Source organism: Spea bombifrons, chromosome 1, assembly GCF_027358695.1.
Source record: "Spea bombifrons isolate aSpeBom1 chromosome 1, aSpeBom1.2.pri, whole genome shotgun sequence".
In the NCBI taxonomy this organism is placed as follows: domain Eukaryota; kingdom Metazoa; phylum Chordata; class Amphibia; order Anura; family Pelobatidae; genus Spea; species Spea bombifrons.
The window spans coordinates 59,258,557-59,279,633 of NC_071087.1; the positions used below are offsets into that span (position 1 = coordinate 59,258,557).

Consider the following 21,077-nt stretch of genomic DNA (forward strand, 5'->3'; position numbering starts at 1 on the left):
GACCTGGAGATTAGTTTTGAAGCTGAGGATTGGGATAGGATCTTGTTGATTATCCATAAGGGCACAGTTTCATGTAAAATTCCAGGAATCCGCCTTTAAATTCCTCATTAGGTGGTATGGAGTTCCTGCGGAACTTAACCATTTTCCTCCCCAAGTGCCTCCACAATGTTGGCGGTGCGGTTCTGACTCTGGAACATATGGTGGACGTGCCCCCTTGTCAGTGGGTTCTGGGATAAAATCCTGGAAGCGATACACAAAGTGGATGACCCTCTTTTCCAAGCTTCTCCAGATGCATTTCTCTTCCATCATATTGATACCCCCCTTGGAGGCTACAAGAGGTCCCTGACCTTTCATATGATTAATAAGGCTAAATTCATTATACCACAGTTCTGGAAACAGCCCAGGTCCCCACCTTTGATGGTTTGGCTCAAAAGGATGATTGTTGTGTACCACATGGAGGATTTAAGGTTGTCCGCCAAAGGCCAGGCATTTCAAATTGGCCTCAAGTGGCTTCCCTGGCTAACTTTCCTTTCATCTCCTTCGTTTATAACTATTCTCGGCCCTTCCTGTGACCCTCTCCTTGAGTAAACAAGCACAGTGTCCACTTCTTCTAGCCTTCTACATATTGTGGGGGATCACCTTCCCCATTTTCCACAGGAACTCTCTCACAAGGTCAATCACAGACTTTTAAATACAATACACTGTTTAATTTGAGTTATTCCTTACTCAATGTTTTGATTTCCTTTTTTTAATCTCTGAATTTACATTATACACCAGCACACCATCTACACCACCCACATGTTGGTTTGTTGTGTTTCGCAGTTTTGTTCTACGATTATACCATGTTCTTCCGTCGGGACTATCTTGGTACTGTACGCAGCGGTCGTCTAATATGTACTCTGTAAGAAATGAATATGAGACCAGTATCTAAGTTTACCCCTACTTCAGATAGAGGATGCATTTAGATGTCTTCAAAAATCTAGTAGAGAAGGATGTCTGGGATTTAGAAGTGGACCTTAGACAAAATAATTTGACCCCTGCTGAAAAAACAGGTTTGAGATTCCGTAAAAACTTAGATAGTTTAGTTATAAGGGAAGCAGATAAAGGTGGCGGACTTGTTTTACAAGACACGGAAGTATATAGAGCAGAGGCCATACAATTACTTTCAGACACAAAACTTTATACCTGCTTAAATTTTGACCCTACTTTGAAGTTTATTGAGAAATCATGTGTTATTTTACAACCAGCCTTTGAGAGGAACATTATTTCCAAAGATGAATATCTAAGTCTTATGATTAAAAACCCCAGAGTGCCTATCTTTTATCATCTTCCAAAAATACATAAGGACCTTGAGAATCCTCCAGGTCGCCCTATTGTTTCGGGTATAGGGTCACTGACCTCAAATCTCTCTTTATATATTGATCTGTTCTTACAAGTATTTGTTCCATTAATGCCATCATATTTAAAGGATAGCACAGAGCTTATAGGGATTCTTAATGGCCTTGTGTGGACAGAGGATGTGATTTTAGTCACTGCAGATATACAAGCCCTCTATACTTCCATCCAACATCATGATGGTATAAGAGGTGTAATGAATGTTTTACATGATTCTGATTTTCTAGATCCTCTCCAAAAAGGCTTTATTAGAGAAAGTATACAATTTATTCTAGAATCCAATTATTTGTTATTTGATGGCAATATTTATCTACAAACCTGTGGCACAGCGATGGGCACCTGCTTCCCTCCAAATTATTTTTGTCTGACTGGGAGTGGGGCACAATTTTTGGTGCCCATCGACATGCCAACCTTCTTTTGTACAAGCGCTATATTGACGATTTGTTTTGTGGCAAGGGAGCTTATAATCTCTAGAAAAATTATTTTTATATCTCAATGACAATTAGGTTTGGTCTTCACATATGAGAATAATAAAGAATTGATTATTTTTTTTTAGATCTTTCTATATCGGTGGATAAAGAAATTAAATGTTTTAAAAACTATTACATATTTCAAAACCAGTGGATAAAAATACTTACTTGAGGGCCAATAGTTGTCATGACAAAAAAATGGATTAATAATATACCTAAGAGCCAATATATTAGAATAAGGAAAAATTGTTCAAATATAGAAGATTATGATAAACAAGCAGGCATTATTAGAGATAGATTTCTAGAGAAAGGTTATAACAAAAAAAACTGGTTATAAAAGCCTTTGGAGAAGTTAGAGATTAATGGGGATACATTTATTTACCTAGATAAGAGGTGAAAAATATAGAAAATTTAAGGATTAATAAAATTGATGGTCTAACTCCTATTCAGAAATATGACAATTTAATATAGGGCTTGTTACGACCTATTCGGACCATATACCAGAGATAACAAAATTCTAGATAAATATTGGCACATTATTAAACCCTATCTTGAATAGTATTCTACCTGACAAGAGTCGGATAATATGTAGGAAGGGCGGTAACCTTAAAACTATTTTAGCTCCCTCTGACATCTCCAAAAAATTTCATTCAGACAGGACTCAATTGACTAAACCAACCAATTTTCTGTCACCTTTGAAAGGTTGGTGGTAACTGTAACCAGTGTTCCATCTCTCCAAGAAAAGCCATAGATTTTAAGAACTATATAACAAATAGCAATTTTCAAATCCAGAGACATCTCTCTTGTAATTCTACTTTCGTTATTTACCTTTTGGAGTGCCCTTGTGGCCTCCAATATGTGGGACATACTTGTGGGGCTTTCAGAAAACGCTTATATGAATAGATACAATATAAGACGAGGTTATGACCAACATACACTTTCAAAACATTTTAAGAAATACCACCAGAAAGATGATTGCCTACTGATAGCTTTTGCCATCGAATAGGTTGTTCTGGGTCCTAGAAGAGGGGATAGATTTATTATGCTCCAGAAACGAGAAACATTCTGCATTTTGACTTTAAATACTTTGATACCTCGAGGTATTTATGATGATAGGATTTAAATAGAAATTTTCTTTAATTAGTTGTTTTTTAAAATAAATGTATTCATAATATCATGATAACGTATATACAAAGTCTGCATCAAATCCAGCAGATGGTGAGGGCTAGCGAGGCCAGACTGCAGGTCCGCCCACAAAGGTTTGTTTCTTTGGTTTTATATGCCGAGAGCCGTTGTGCCATTGCCATAGCTTTATAGTAAAGTGTTAAGTTTGGGACTACCAGTCCACCAGTATTCTGGCTGCAATTCTGGGTCTCTCTCAAGCCGTACAAAAGGAGTTGAAGACTAGCTGGTATTGTTTGAGGATCCCTCCAGAGATGTGAATGGGCAGTGTTCAGAATAGGTAAGTCCGCATAGCGCTGAAATTTTTGCAGCTGTGATTTGTCCCAGCCAAGAAATTTCAAAGTTTGCCCAAGTTTCCATTGATTGTCTGATTATGGGCCACTTTTTTCATAGTTTGACTGATATAGCATGGAATAAGATTTAGTAAGGTGAATTCCCAAGTAGGTGTGGTGTTCCTTACTCCAGTCGACGCTATAGAGTGCCTTCGGAATGTCTAGTTGTTGTTTAGGGACGTTGATCGGTAAGGCTTGGGTCTTAGAGGTATTATTGTAATAGGATATTGGTCCATATTGCTACAGTAGTTTTATAAGAGGATGATGCGGGTGCAATGGGTGAGTAGGATATCATCAGCAAAAATAACTGACAGTGTATGTTTGTTTCCCAACTGTGATGCAAGGGATTAATGGGTCAAATTTAATATTGATGGCCAGGGGCTCCAGTGCAAAGATGAGAGGCGATAACACCATTGGCAAATGCAGTTTGTAACGTCAAAGTGGTCAGGGTAGAATACGTCTCAGGAAACCCTAGCCGAAGTAGATCTTTAAAGTGCAGAAATAGGTGAAAGGAATGAGTTTGAAAATCTGTATGATGCAAAAAGGGTCATATGTGTATGTCCAGTCAAGATGATCGAATTCCTTTTTCAGCATCCAGAGAAGGAGGAATAGTTGTTGCTTTTTAGTATTGACCAGGGGTATTAGGTCTATTACTTTTCTGGTGTATCCAGGAGCTTGTCAATTAGGTAAAAAGCCCATCTAGTATTGAGATATCAGCAGAGGAACTAGTGCATTAATTCGATTGGCAAGGAACTTCAAGTATAGCTTGTTATTATTTAAGAGTGAGATGGATCTGTAGTTGGTACATGATGTAGATGGTTGTCTGGTTTTGGGATGGCGATTACAGTGGCTTCTAGCATTTCTTTGGGGATCTCTCCAGCTTGGAAGGTTTGGTTAAAAAGGTTATCCAGGTGTGGGGTTAAAAATGTCCTTAGACCTGGTATAGTAATGGTTTGTAGAAACAGCTAGTCGTACTTCTTCTGTTAGAGTTTACCAGTTGAGCAGTTTTTGTGGAAGAGTCGTACTCTTGAGAAAGGAGTCAATGTTGTCTGTAAGCAGGTGTTGTATAGTTTGGTATTTCCTCAGGTTGTTTTAACAAGAGGCAAATTGGTGTTTAATGTTTTGGCTTTTGAATGGGTTCTCCTTTTCCAAGGCTAAGAATGCTATTGTAGTTAGAAGTGCTTTCTTAAGTAATTTATGGGCCAGTAGTCACCTTTATTCCCTTAAGAGTAGTACAGTTGTTTAATCGGTCTAAATGAAAAGGCTGTGCGAGTTTTAAGGTGCTTATCTAGTTCTGCTTTGGTTTCTGAGATTTGCTTCAACACCTTGACTGATGATCTTGTCTTGTTGATTTCATTGAGAGACTCCAGAGTTTTGATTTTGCTTTTTTTTTCAGGCGACTGCCTTGCTGCATAAGGATATGCTTCCATATCCTGTTCGTGGTAGGTGTTATCTTTTGCTTGTTGTGTTCTCCACAATTTAAATAAATTAAAACATCTCAATTTTGCGGATACTGGTAGGCGATTCCATGTTTAATCATGTGGGCTGAAAACGTAACCTCAACGTTATTTTCTACAGGTTTAAATGTGTACCTCTATAGTTACTACGTAGATTTAAATCTGGAGGATACTTGTTTCTGCCACTTCCCCTGGTTCCTATGTCCATATGTATATTTTTACACGTGTATTTACCACATGAAATGTTTTTGACTCATAGCAGCAGGAAATGATCTTACTAATCATACATTATCATAATTGCCTAGGTATATTATAGTATTACGTTGTTTAGCTAGATTCCAACTTTCTATGACTGCAAGATGTGATTATATAAAAAAGCATTTAACCTTGTTAACGCATAGCAGCACTATACTAGAAGTATTGTCTTGACTGTTTTATGCTATTCTTTAGGAGAAGTTGCCTCAGTAAAATGGATCATGTTACTTTTTTCTTTTTACCTAAACAGAAAATACCAGAAATATAAAAACCAAGACAAATGGAGGCATCTTAACGGCTTGTATATTTACATTGCCGGTTTTCTTTGCTTCCGTTAAATATTGAGTATGCATTTTACTGCATATTTTTTGCCTTATATTACAAATATATTTGTAGAGACTATAGAAACAGCTAAAGGTAAAACTAAGCCTACTAAGCGTAAACAACTACAACACAAAGATTTTGTGGAAGACTGCAGCAGCCATTTCCTCAAAAAACACTCATTGTTTTTATGTTACCGAGAAGCACAATCCTCCTATATGTGGAGTATATAGCTAATTAGAAATATAGAACTTTACATTAAATTAAAATCCATTCGGCCATCTAGTCTGCCAATTTGTCCTGACCTAGAAGAACCTTAATTAGTTCATTTTAGATTCAGGGTAGCCATATGCCGTACCACTACTGCCGACAGCCTTACTTATTTGTTTACCACCCTCCCACTAACGTACAATTTCAGCTTATTCACTTGGACCACAGAAAGAGTTAGAGTGTAAAATAATTAATAAATAACACATGAAAAAGGCTCAGGACTTAAATGGGGTCGTTGTATAAATAAAATTATAATAAATCCCTTCAGAGTTCACCGATCTACTCTCACGCTCTACACTACAACCAACACTTCCGCATCGCGGCACTGACTGAGTGTGAGATTACATTCGCGGTAATCGAGGCAGGCACGCCACGTGATTACATCACAACCTCGTCACGTGCCCTGCCGCCGCAAACGTCTGTGAAGTCTTGTGAGCTTGCGCATTAGGCACTAAAAATAAATAAATAAAAATAAAGCGTCCGACCGGAAAGGTTTCTTTCGTCTGTGGAGGAGTCTTCCCTCATAGCGACTAGTTTTTATTTTTATTTTGAAGTAGTGGTTTCGTATATTTCCGGAGGGGCGAAAACCACCCTTTGTTTCTACCGCGGCTTCGACCTCCGCGCAGGTCGTGGGGTTATTGGGCGATCGCGGGAGTCCTGGTCACCTCAGTTCAGGTTACACCATCTAGACTTTTTTTTAAATTATTTCTTTAATTTATTGATCTGTACATTTTCTTAGGCTTTTTCCTATAGATGCCAGTTGATTTGTCACATATCGGACTGAGCTAATTCCTGTATTTATCATTTTTATTTTGATTGATACATTCTTGTTCCTAAAATGGCAAATTCGTACAGAAACAATGAATCTGGCTTAAAATCCTACAGTGTTGGATAACCATATTTTAGTATGGTATCCCTGTAAGCATATATGTGTATTCATATATGTATTTTTTAAGCTTGTTTTAAAACTCCCTGTTCTCATTTTTTTGAGGTTTTTTTTTTTTTTTACATTTTCTAAATTTGACGATTTATAATTGGGAAATGAACGGGTTTTCAATCAAAGAGTTGTGCTGCCTGTTTTGTTGCCCACCATGCCCAGGGAGAATAGCTGCAAAATTGGCATTCTTGCCACCTCAGCCCACTTATGCGATCTTACCAGAACAAGAAGTAACACCTGGAGGTGGTGGTGGTGGGCGAGGAGGGACAGGGACAATGGCGCGTTGGAAGCTGCACCTGACGGACCGTGCGGATTTCCAGTATTCTCAGCGGGAGCTGGACACTATAGAAGTTTTCATGGCCAAGAGCACTAGAGGAAATCGAATTGCCTGCATGTACATCCGGTGTGCACCTGGCGCAAGGTATGGAGTGGATGGCAAAACCCAGGTTGAATACCATGATTTCTATTACCTTTTATTTATTAAGTGCCAACATATTTCATAGCGCTGTACAATTTAATTGGGGCGGTTAACGCATAGATGACAAGTATAATTGAAAACATACAGGTTCATCAGGAGTTGAAAACCCTGCCCGTGAGCTCACCATCTAGCCCTACCGTACTTTTATACAAAGTTTCTGGCAGGAGTGGTGGGCTCATGAGGGCCTTTGCTCAAGAGGTTGCAATCTAATGGGTTAACTTTCTATCTGTATAGATGTATTTCATTTTATGAGGTAGGGTAAGTGTTGCACTAAACAAAAGGTTGTAGGAAACATGATTCCAAAATGTTGTTGGGTTTTCTGGTTGTAAATTGAAGAAAAAACATGTTTTCTCTCCATATGATTTTTTTTTTTGTCATCTGACCACGTCAGATTGTCTCGTTTAATGATATTCTGTTTCCTTGTTTTGTTTTCTACTTTCAGTTTTTGCTGTTTTATTTAGATGCTCACATTAGATTATTCTGCTCTTTACTTTTACAAGTTCCTTCTATTCTAAAAAGTATTTCATATCCTTTAAGGGATAGTCCAGCTATCACATGCACTGTAATACAAAGGAAAGCTATGTGCTCCTCCAAATTAACACTTTTCCCCCTTTGCAAATGTATGGTATGATTCAGCAGATGCCTTCTATGCATTTGCCCTCTTCCCTGCCTGTCAGGTCCTTGGTTTGTAGGAGATGTGTTAGGCAAAAAACATCTGCTTGCCTCTGTGCATGTACAACAAAGTCAGAAGCTATCCCCAGACCCACCCTGTGCATGTGTGCAGAAAGTGATTTAAATGGGCATGCTTTCCTGCTAGTGATTGGCTGCTCCCAACAGTTAACTCTTGGGCGAAAACTGGACTACGGGGGTGGGGGGTGCTCAGCAGCTTCTCCTTTTTTTTCTTTTTTTTCTTTCCACAAATTTCAGTGGGCCTTCCTAGGGGCAATGGAGTGTCGATAAATGATGCTTATACCCAATTACACTCCCTTTCTACAGGTTCACCCTTCTCTTCTCTCATGGAAATGCAGTAGATTTGGGACAAATGAGCAGTTTCTATCTTGGCCTTGGCACTCGCATCAACTGCAACATATTCTCATATGATTATTCTGGTTATGGGGCTAGCTCTGGGCGGCCTTCAGAAAAAAATCTCTATGCTGACATTGATGCAGCCTGGCAGGCTTTGCGTACAAGGTGAGTGAGATTTCATAAATATCCAATTCCATGGGTCTATAAATGATAATGGTTAAAGTGTCATGAAAATGGCTAAGTTCCTACAGATAAATCCCAGTATATGTATCTTTAACTGACTACTGCTCCCATAACATCCTAAATACTTACAGGCAATGTTCCATCTAATTTTTCTTAGTTGGCGTGCGCAACAAATTTCTCTTGTGCAAAAATTTTCACAGAGCAAAAATTTTGTGCGCACAATATCCGCGCTGCATAAAGTTTCAAAAAAATTATTATTTTTTCTTTTTAATGTATTGTACAGCACTTAAAATAAATAAATAAATAAAAAATGCAACAAACCCCCACATTGTTATATAACTATAACTGTATATAGAAAAGGCAGTGCATCTTTATTCGTAAACATATCATTTTAAGGCAATAGAGAAGCTCCTTATGAATTGATGGTATTTGCTGTTAAATACTGATGTCATTTCCTTAAAGCGAGTTAATGCTGTTTGTTGACCCATAGGTACTATAGAGCGTTTGTAGAGTACTAAAATGGACTAACTAACTAAAATAGTCTGCTCTCAACACTTGTTTTCTACTCACTTAGGTAGGTCCGTTAACAATTTTATCAGAGACTATTAATTAGTCATACAAATGTCATACAGCCACTTAGAAACCTCCGGATAATATGATGTAATTATCATAGTAAACATGTATCACCAGTTCTTAAACAAGGAAAGTCTAAAACGTCATCTAAAAAGGGATAGGTGTTTTTTGTTTGGTGTATGTAGATTAGTTTTTGATGGGTTCCCACTTTTCATTTTAATTAAGCTTAAGAAAAAAAATATGTATGTAAAGAAATCTTGCACTCCTTATAAGAATATCCCAGCCAGTCTGATTATAAACAGAGTTCCAGCCTTTAGGCAAATATCATTAACGGCTTAGATTTGTAGCTCACACGGCATATCAGACATACCTGAGGACATCTGGCACTGGTTTTGTCATGTTTCAACCAGTTAAATAATTCCAGCAAGAATGCCTGGTATTGGATGTTATAAGGGCATAAATGGTACATCTGTTACCTGAAAAACAAAAATCTTTAGTCTGCAAAATAGTCAGGATTAAATGCCCTTTAAATTATTAGCTTTTTTCTTTTTTTGGAAGAAACATGTGACTACACGGAGCAAGGACCACATATGATGGCGAAATCATTTCAACTGAGTTAGATTTATTATGTAATTGGGAGGGGGCTATACTGCAGCGCAGTAGCTTGCCTTTGCGCTATTAATGAGTTATGAATATAATACAGAAGCTTTGTATGTCTTGGATTTACCCCTGAAGGTAAATCTTTTTCTTTGGAAGAGCTTCTTGATATGGACAAAGTGTGATTTGATCCTGTTTTTGGTCTTACAAAGACACTTGTATGTGTGTATATATAGTGTGCTTCTTTAGCCAGTGCTGTTGATGGTGGTTGCAACTGTCTGTGGTTTATGTGTTGCATGTTATGTATTTTTCAACAGTTTTAATAACAGTGGATGCTGCTTCAATCATTTGAGATCCCGAAGCACATGAGTTCCATGTGACAGACAGGTTACCAAAGCAGCCTTTGCAGATTGTGTTTTATATGCCCATTGGATGCAGGAGTTGATTTTTCATTTTCTAGGCTAAGAGGAAGGGGTGAGTGCGAGTTTTAGAACCATTGCTCCTGGTCAAAACCAGTTCAATGGCTTTTACCTCACATGCCCTTAGGTCTGTAACAAACCTTATTTGGGAAAAACTCAGTAGTACAGTGGTAAACATATTTTTTTGTGTGTGATTTAGTTTTCAGGTAATGTATTGATTGTAAAGTGTAAAATATCTGCAAATACATTTACATATGGTCAATCTATAGCTGCGAGAAAGCAAGAAAAAATGACTTTTACATAGTCTTTATTTTCTCCGTTATGACCGGAGAATCGTGCTTACGATAACTCTTGACCTAGAGTAAGTGAGCATTTAAAATACTTTTATTAAAGACATGGAATACTTAAAATAGAAAGGAACTTTGCATACATACTTTGTAAGGCAGTAGTGGAGAGAAGCAGCTCTGGTGTATACTAAAATACAGAGGTTATGCCAGGTTGCTATGAACTAGTAATGCAGATGTGAGTGTTCTTATGAGCTGTTTATATAGTATAATTAATGGAAAGAAGGGCTCCATATGTGGCATCCTGGGAACTAACCACCGGTCTTTGACGAAGGGTCTGGGGAAAACCTTGTGGCTTTTTAATCAAGAGAAACCTACTTTGTAAATCTAAGCCCCACATGAGATATATAGGTGGGTGACTTGTAGTATAGGGGATGGAGCATTTGTGCGAATCACTGCAAGATATCTGATTAAGCATAACCTTAATTTCCTTTAGTATTTCCTTTACAGTTGGGTATTATTAAATAGTAATAATTCTAGCATGTAGTATACCATAATTCTGAAAAGACATCCTAAAACCTGTTAATGATTATTACTTCCTAGATACTTGTCAATTTAACTTTTTTTCTTTTCTTCTTCTTCTTTTCCCCAAGATACGGGATCTCCCCAGAAAATATTCTGTTATATGGACAAAGTATCGGCACAGTACCTACTGTGGACCTGGCATCTCGTTATGAGTGTGCAGCTGTGATTTTGCATTCCCCTCTAACCTCTGGAATGAGAGTGGCCTTTCCTGACACTAAGAAAACCTACTGCTTTGATGCCTTTCCAAAGTAAGCTTTTATTGGGGGTGGGTTTTAGGAAAACAGTAATTTAGAAGTGCTATGTTGGATCATACTATTAGAGAAATGTTATGGATTAGCAGGTTCACCCATAAGTAAACACTGATTTATATTCACTAACCTGTTTGAGTTAAAATGTTCAGCTCCCATCTGATATCACTGTGTATTATGAAGGGGCAACCCAGTAAGATTTTTTTTTCCCCTGAATGAAGGGTTTATTTAGCCCTGAGTGAGGTGTCTTACAAGAAATCTCCCCACTTTAAAGGGACACTTTGTAAGGACTTTCATACTCGTTCATTAAACCTACAAAAGAAATATATATACATGCTATATAACTAAAAGTATCTGATCACTTGACTCTCGCCTAATATGAGCTTGTTGGAGATCCCATTCCAAAGCCATGGGCATTAGTATGGAGTTAGGCCCTCTCTTTGCAATAGCCTCCATTACTTTAGGAATTTGGCTCTCTACAAAATTTGAGTGTGTCCTGTGGGAATTTGTGCTCATTTAGTTAATATGGGATCAGGCACTAATGTTGGCTCAGAATCAGAGTTCCAGTTCATCCCAAAGGTGTACAGTGGGGTTACTTCCAGAACTCAGTGCAAGCCACTTGGTTTCTCCACATGAAACTTCTCAAACCAGTTCCTGATGGACCTCACATTGTGCACAAGGGCAAACTCATGCTGGTACAGGAAACGGCCTCCCCCAAACTTTGTTCCACAAAGTTGGAGGCATACAATTGTCAAATACGTTGTATCGTGTATCATTATCATTACCCTTTGCAGGGCCTAGACAAAACCTGACCAAAAGGTCAATGCACGCCACTAAGTAGGGTTATTCTGGCAGATATTAGCCAAACCCAGGTGCATCCACCAGACTTCTAGATGTTTCTTCCAGAGGCAATTTGGAATTCTGTAGTGAATGATGCTAGAATGAACAGTTCTTTTTTTAATACGCACACTTATATTCTTCAAAATTTACCCAAAATACATGGGGGGGTATAACACAATTGGTAAGGTTTTACAAACTTTATGCAATAAACTAATTGTTTATTGTCATTATTTAAATGAGTGCATCTAATCCATGGATAACATGTATCAAGTTGTAATAAAGCAGCCCAAGTCTGTGAATGGATGCACACCATCCTTCTCAGCAGAGGAAATAATAAGTTATCAGAAGCTTAAGCATGATAAGCTCTCTCCAGGACCTCCCTTCAGTCTCTACAAGGTTGTTGGTTATCTTAAATTGTGGTAACAGACCTATTCTATTAATGTATTAAAGTTATATGCATCTTGATTTGAAAACCTTGCTTTCAGGCTGAATGATAGCTTTAGATTTTTCACATGGGAACAATTTCAGTGTTCAATTCAAATACAAAGAATTGGTTAACATCCTCTCATGATGATGATGTCATGTTGCAAAACCAATTTGATTATTGATCTTTTCTAGAAATTGTAGTTTTTAAATATTTTGTTTTCTCTGCAGTATTGAAAAAGTGTCAAAGATAACATCTCCGGTACTGATAATCCATGGGACTGAAGATGAAGTCATTGATTTCTCCCACGGCTTGGCGTTGTATGAGCGCTGCCCCAAAACCGTGGAACCTCTTTGGGTTGAAGGAGCTGGACACAATGACATTGAACTGTACAGCCAGTATCTGGAACGCCTAAGGCGCTTTATCTCCCAGGAGTTGGCTTCTCAACACAGTAACTGATGCTGTGAAAAGACCGTTCTAATGACCTCAATGAATATTCTTTCAAACAATATTGTCTTTATGAATGACGCCTGGCAAAACCATTTAAATTTTGTTACATTTTAAAATGCGCTACATTTACTTTCTCTGTGCAGTCAAACAGTTCTGCTGAGCAGGCATGTATAGTGCTGACTGCAAACTTATCTGTGCAGTGATTTATTTGGTAGGGCTAATGTTGGTCCCTCTGTGAAATATTTTATTCGTTTTGCCAATGTCTTCATATTGCCTCGTGTTCGTCACTAAATACGAAGGGGCAAATGATAACACTAATGCCCATTGATTGGGTCTTAAGAATCTTAAACCCCTTGTTGTTATATCTTTTTACTACCAAGACATTTTGAAGCAAATATTCAGCATAACATGCAATAAATTAAGCCCCACCAATTTAGAACCCTAAATGTGTCATGAGATAATAGCATCCTGTAACGCTTTTTACCAGAGATTCCCTCATTTTGAAAATTTTGGTAATACCTGGGCACTATGGTTCATCCATCTGACATTTAATTTGCATAGTTACATCTGCATCATCATCATCATTGTGCTTACAGGGGAAGCTCGGCATATACTTCATATCTCATTGGAAACTGCACGATCCGTTGAGCAGTTACATACTGTATAATTGCAGTATTTATAAACGGATTGTGGGTAAACATTTTATCACTATGGTTTTTTTAATTATTATTTTAAGGTTAAAGTTGAGATGATTTAACTTGTGGAGCGGGTAATCGTGGTAAAAGGTAAATAAAAACTGAAGAGCAATAATAGGATGTGTATTTATTTGTCATATGGTTGTGGCTTGTTGATATCTTCTTCCCATGGCAATGAAAATGGTGTATCTGTTACTTTTAGAGTCTCCTCACCTATAGCCCACCAGTTCCATAGAACATGCTCATGTTCGGTGACCAAAGGCAAATTCACTTTGTTCGTTCAGTCGGGCCATGAGTTATATAATCGGTTCGTAGGAATAGGAACAACACAGGCAGCAAACTCCACAACTCTAGGTTGCGCAGACATTGACGTTAAGTACATTGAAAAGATAAGAAACAGAAATATCAGCACCTGTCCTACTTACTAGCAATTATTCTACCTCAGACATTCTTTTGTACATTATAAAACTGGAAAATAGCCCACACACAGAAGGGGGAAAAAAGGAACAAAAAGACCATATTCTTGGTGAGCTAGGTGCCAGAAGAGCGAATAGCATATTGCCTGCCGGTCTGGCGCAGAAGGCCTCTAGCTGACATGCGTGTATATTTCATACATGGAGGAGTTAATAAGTCTGTAAGGAGATTTTTGTGAACATAGTAGGGCAGAATATGTATCCTTTTATTCCTTTTTCAAGATTTTCTTGGATTAAAAATGCTGTGCTGTGACTGTTCAGAACAAATGGCCACTAAGTATTCAGGAATGAAAGCAGGACTATAGAGATCTATACTATACACAAGAACATCTGTTTTTCTTCTTCAGTGGTTTCTGCTGTGATGTTAGGGAATTTTGTTTTCAATGTGAAATGCTCAGCTGTAGCTGAAGATGACGTAGCCGCCCATGACCCTGTTCCTGGTTCACTGCTTTTCTTTGGACCACCTTTTGATAGGTACTGACCACTGCAGACTGGGAACGCCCCGCAAGAGCTGCAGTTTTGGAGATGCTCTGACCCAGTTGTCTAGCCATCAAAATTTGGCCCTTGTCAAAGTCGCTCAGATCCTTATGCTTGCCCATTTTTCGCACCAACTTTGAAGATGAAATGTTAACTTGCTGCCTAACATAGCCCGCCTACTGACAGGTGCCATGATAACAAATTATCAGTGTTATTATATACATATACCGTATTGGCTCGAATATAGGCTGCATCCTAAAAGGTTGGTTCTATTTTAAAGAAAAAAATATTTATTTTTTACAAAAATTCCACGTTGGTGGAATGGTAAAACAGTATTTTACGTAATGAACAGGAATACATTTATTTTAACATTTTTGGTACCTATTATTCAGTTAGTCAGCATATGTTATATATAAACAGAAATGTGGAAAACCAATAGCCGTAAGGTCCCCCCCTTAATTCATAATGCACCTTATAGATATTACCCTCTGCTCCCCCCAGATATGCTTTATGCCCCTAGAAATGCCAGTCTGGCACCTGAATATGCTTTATGTCCCCCTGAAATGCCACTCTGCTCCATGGTTCCATGGTTTATCGTTCCTCTATAGCGCAATCAAGTGAAACCTATAGTGAATCCTCTGATTGCTGTATCCAGCCCTGTGGCAGCTGTTAGTGGGACTACAGCATACCTGATTGCACAATATTGTGTAGCTCAGTCGGTGCAAAATTGCCATGATATAGAGGATATGCCATTCTTCTGTGATGTATCCCCATGTTGACATCCACCAGGGGTTAAAGGAACAATCTAACCTCCAAAATGTTTTTATTTCTGCAGTCATATAGGTTAGCATTGAAGAAAAATTGGTTATATTAAACTTTGTTTCAAGAAACTTACTTTGGCTGCAGAACTCGGGGCTGCCATGCTGAGCTGATACTTTATGGCAGTGCCAACAAAGTCCTCAAAGATGTGCCAACATCTGCCAACAAAGATTCATTCTTTGCCCTATAGACTTTCATTAGTCAGTGTCAATGCCTTGGAAATTAACCCGGTGACGTCCCTTTTGACAGTAAAACTTTAATGTGAAAAAGAGCCAGGGTGCCCCTTAGGATGTATGATCATTTAATTATTATTTTTTTAGCAGCGGCTGACAGGTCTCCTTCTGCTGCACAGGACAGCACAGACTCTTCCCCCGTCAGCAGAAGCCAGCATCTAAGAGATCTGCTTGTACACAGTTCCTGTTTGCATGTCCGATCGCACATTCCCTTTCTGGCAAGTGGCAGTGCTGACACCTGCAGGAAGGATAAGCAGCGGAATAGGGACCCAGGAGAGTTTGTTCAGACTCTAATTGGATATCTGATTATATGCAGAACCGGCCTTAGGTGTTCCGGCGCCCTGTGCGAACTACTCCTCTGGCGCCCCCCCTCACTACCCCCCCTCTGCCCCTTCAAACTACCCCCCTCTGCCCCTTCAAACTACCCCCCTCTGCCCCTTCAAACTACCCCCCTCTGCCCCTTCAAACTACCCCCCTCTGCCCCTTCAAACTACCCCCCCTCTGCCCCTTCAAACTACCCCCTCTGCCTCTTCCTTCAAACTATCCCCCCGCTCTCCCTACTTCTCCTTATCCTAACTTACCTTGAGGAGTCCTGCCGGCATTTCATGTTGAGCGCCGGCACCGCGACGGAGTCACGGAGAGTAAGGGGCGTCGAACGGTTGCTGAGAACTTCACGAGCAACCGCTCGGCGCCCCTGCCCGGGACATAAATGAAAACATTGTTGGTTTTTTTTGTTGTTGGTTTTCTTAACTTTATTTAGCATCCTCCATGTTAAATAAAGTTAAAAAAAACTTTATTTAACATGGAGGTTGTTAAATAAAGTTAAAAAAAACCAACAACAAAAAAAACCAACAATGTTTTCATTTAGGTGCAGAGGGGGCGGCGGCGGAGGAGGAGGAGGAACCCGCGGCGGCGGAGGACCCTGTGGCGGCAGCGGCGGAGGACCCCGTGGCGGCTGCGGAGGAGGACCCCACGGCGGCGGCGGACCCGGCGGCGCCCCCTGGAGTGTGGCGCCCTGTGCGGTCGCACAGGTCGCACACCCCAAAGGCCGGCCCTGATTATATGCCTTGCTTGCTGATCATCTGTACAGAGGGAGAGATGAGAGAAATGTTTCCCTTTTCCAAAAATGCAAAAAAATTTTACATTTGCAATAAAAATGCAAAAATAAATAACAAAATCAATGCAACGTACCCCAATACCCTTTTCCATTACTAGAAAATTATTTGAAATGGGGGGGTTGTTTTCCCCAAACCCTTTAAGCCAGAAGTAGACAAAATAATATAGGCTACTATATAAGGAATGGATGTGGTCATCTAGAACATAAAAACTGTGTATGTGGGGTATTGCATTAACCAGGAAACATTTCTGAACATAAACTAAGTTATTGTTCAGCTACAGTACATGCGCTGTAGAAGAAATCCTAAGCTAAATAGTTAGAAATTTGTTTTTTTGTGTTTTAGTATAGGTTTTTTTGTGGTTGTTTTTTTACACACCAACACTAATAATTCTTACATTTAATGTGTTTCTATGGTTTCAAAGGAAGGCCCTACTTGTCATGAGACATCTAATTTGTGTAAGGTATTTAGGATATAAAAAAATATCAGTACTAATCAAGTTAACACTTTGCCATTCTATTATTTAGTATTTTTATTTATTGTTTTATATATTGCCATCATATTCCATAATGCTATATAATGAGTAAACAGGACAAAACAAGTTGTGCATAACATACAGTAATTTGACTTACAGAAACAATTGGTGAGGAGAGCTATGCTCCAACAAGCTTACAGTCTCCAGGGCAGTATGGTTAAGAGTAAGGGTGTTTGTCTACTAGATTGAGCTAAAATAATGGCTCTATAACACAAACATGCTGCTGTCTGGAAATATTGTATCATCTAAAAACTAGAACCCTTTTGAAATATAATGCAATAATTGTGAAAACTCATTTTTTTTTTAAAACACGAGTGGCAGTTCCCCTTTAAAAGTTGAAGTCCATTTTGTGTAGACTCCAATTAGTACAGTATGTGTTCTTTCACTATTGACGTTAGAAAATAAGACTTCTTACTTAACTGACACTGGGTGCCTCTAGTAAAACCGAACATACTTCCTGCACATGCTTGGGAACATTCAGTGGAAGCAGCACAGGTCACATGATTGCTGATAAACAGAAACACAGAATATGACAGTAGATAAGGAGCATTTGTCTTGTATAGTCTGCCCTTTTCTGCTTTAACCTCTAGAGTGCCAGCTATGTATCTCCTACCTATCTCCGTAGTCATGCTGCAACAGCAAAGGACCTTTCCCAAAATGTTCCCACAAAGTTTGGGGAATTCCTGTTTATAGTCCAGCATATCTGCGCCCCAGTGCAGTAAGCAAGGTTAATAAAGACATGGATGGATGAGTTTCGTGTGGAAGAACTTGATTGGCCCACACAGAGACCTGACCTCAACACCATCAAACACATTTGGGATGAACTGGAACCGAGATTGTGAGTTATGCCTTCTGATCCAACATGAGCGCCTGAAGTCACAAATGCTCAACTGGATGAATGGGGGAAAATCCCAACAGAAACACTCCAAAATCTCGTGGAAAGCCTTCCTATAAGAGTGGAAGCTGTTGTAGCTGCAAAAGGGGGGGGTGGCTACATATTATTGTCTATGTATTTAGAATGCAATGTCATAAAAGTCCCTGTTGGTGTAATGGTCAGGCGTGCCAATACTTATAGCGTATTGGGTATCTATGTGTTTGGGACAGATGCAAGATCTTTTTTTTTTTTTTTTGGTTCATTTCTTGTACCAGGCAGGCCAGGGCACGGTACCTATCCTTGAATATGCCTGGAACATGAAACAAATGGGGGGAGGGGGGGACCAAAACTCCTCTGTTCTTGGATCATTCGTGTTTGCTGTAGGCAACCTTGAAAGGTAAATGGGATGCCTATGAAATATTCAAGGGACATGCTTTTAGGCAATGTATAGTTTGTGGAGTTATTCTGGTGTTTGGCAGGGCCAAGCCTAGAATCACTGATACCTTGGTGCATTTTTTTTTGTTTTGGAGACCCCATGGTGGGTGTTGCTATATTACTTACTTACTTAACAACCCCTCTAACCACACATTTTCTATAGTTACCACTCCCCTACTTTACCATGTAACATGTCACTCACTTCCCAAAGTGCCATCTTGTCCCCCCCCACAGCTCGTCAGTATCATCTTTTGCACCTAAAAACTTATCACCGCTATCTTTGTGTCCCAACAGTGTGTCAGTGCCATTTTTGTCCACAAGCAGCTTGTCAGCGCTGTTTCTGGGCCCAAACAGGTCATCAATGACATCTTCACCCCTATACAGTATTACACCGAATGTGTTCATGATCCAGTGCGCTGACTTTGCCAGAGCGACAAAGTCAAGGCAGGAACAAAAAATTGTGACCCCCCCATTTTTACACTGATTGTGGAACAGCATAACTTACTATCAATATATATTGAGCCTAACAGTGGTACGGTATAACTCCCATCTATATATACTGATCCTGACAGTGGTATACCACAACTCCCATCAGCACAACTATAACAGTATCACTCCTATCAATATTTAGTGATCCAGACACTGGGGCTGGGTTACAGTGTATCTTTTATAATTTTATAGCAAGACAGACACAGACAGTGGTACAACTTAAATGCACTGAAGGTGGCATAAGCCAATAACACATCAGTATATCAGTATCACTTGCCAATTACATGTGCTGGGCCACTGGTGTAAGCAAGTAGTTGTAGGTACAACACGTGTCCAATAATTATACAATACAAAGGGCCAATTTAAATATATAAAAAAAGACCAGCTACACCATGAATGCAGAAGGAACTATGAAAGATTGGCCCATCAGAATGCACAACTAAGAATATGAACTTTAATTCATCACAGATCAACAAGTAAAATATTTATGTTGTCAAAGATGAAATAAGGAAAAAAAACGTGCAGTGAAAAATGCACTTTTTGACCCACATAGCAGGCATAGGTCACAGGTCGCAGCCCCCAAAGGCACCCAGATTGCACACATAGGACTTCCCCAGAACCCAGGTTGCATCCACAGGACTCGACTAGCACCCAGATTGCACAAATAGAATTTGCCCAGCACCCAGATCCTCTGAGTCTCTGGTTTCCTCTAAGACTAAAGTGCACCCTTTATTCATGCTATAGCCCTTTATGCCCAAAACAGTAAAGGATAGACTGTCCGATGACACAGACATACTCTACCCTTCTGTTATATACACACGTTCACACTTGCCCTTGCATCCATACACATAGACTTTCTTGCCCTAACATACACTTTTAAAACACTCTCCCCTTTTTCATAATTTATCCCGTCTCATTATTTCTCCCATCTTCCTGTTCTCTCTGATCCCTATTCTCGTTATCTCATCTTTTTCTCTCCCCTAATTTAGCTCTCTATTTCTGTTTATTCTTCTTTATCCCCCATCTTATTAATTATCTCTCATCGTTCTTGATATCTCTGCAACTAATACCTCTAGCTATACGACCCAGCACCCTGCTTGCTTTTTCTCCCCTACGCTTTATTTCTACGGTAAGCAGGTAATGAACTACCCCTAAGTGCTGTATTCTGCTGTTGCAGAGAGAGTGAGAGCGAGAGAATGAATATATATATCTATGTGTGTATGGACTGTAAACATGACAAACCACCCTCAGGGGTTTTGAATGTTCTGTATGCATATGTACAGCGGTAGTTCTCATCTCAGTTTTAAGGACATCAATTGTCAGTGTTCATGAATCTCCCCCTTGAAACAGAATGCAGCAATTACAAAAACCCGCCCTGTCAGAGTGCTTTGAGGACTCGGCTTAGTAACCGGTTGTATAACGTATATCTACATAAATGAAACAGAGACACAGAATGAGTAAAAGTTGTTTATTTAGGCACAGTATTAAACTGCAGTCGAAAATGGAGCAATTAAAACAATAGTCATACTACGATAGAGTAAATTACTGTTCATAAGGGTGGACATGCTTTTTTTACATTTATTACCCAGTTTCCTGACCAGGGATGGGCTGGGTCTAAAAATCGACCTTGCCACTTTAAGGCCAACAGCGAGAAAGCATATGTATCTAGTAGACAGATGTGCTATGCTCACACAGTGAAGGGCAGGTTATGTGGGGGCAGAATCAGCCACCAGCCCAGCATTTACTCGAGTTTGCCCAATAGTCAGTCTAGACCTGCGCCTGACTCTAGGGCACAGAAACAAGGACTGCCAAGTAACGTAATGGACAGGGATAAAAATGTAGATTTCCTTCTATTTTCAGAGCCAAACTAAGAAATACCTGCATTAGGAACCAATTTCCCTGGAAATTGGATACAAGCTCACCTTACCACAAGTGATATTCAGCCACGCAGTGACAAATATTCTGAAAAATAAACATAACCGGTGAGAAAACAAATGACCAGTTGAATGTTGACAGAATATTTCAGGCAACATACACAGATAACCTGTTGAATCAACGATGCTGTGTATAACCAAACAAACCGAACCGGTTGGCATTCAGCATTATTTAAACAGATTCTAAGAACTTTGGGATTCATTGACTCAATCTGGAACTATACAGCGAGTTGCAGTTTCAACTCATCACGTTCCTCACGCATTATGAAGTA

At 39.3% G+C, this 21,077-nt stretch overlaps 1 protein-coding gene across 1 annotated transcript; it reads left to right on the top strand.

Moving 5' to 3' along the window:
• Positions 1-6,074: 6,074 nt before the first annotated feature.
• Positions 6,075-13,536, top strand: ABHD17A (abhydrolase domain containing 17A, depalmitoylase). Its single transcript, XM_053461759.1, has 4 exons — positions 6,075-7,040; positions 8,094-8,288; positions 10,833-11,012; positions 12,507-13,536. The coding sequence occupies exons 1-4, from the start codon at positions 6,724-6,726 to the stop codon at positions 12,733-12,735; spliced, it is 921 nt and encodes a 306-aa protein (XP_053317734.1). The 5' UTR covers positions 6,075-6,723; the 3' UTR covers positions 12,736-13,536.
• The last annotated feature ends 7,541 nt before the right edge of the window (positions 13,537-21,077 follow it).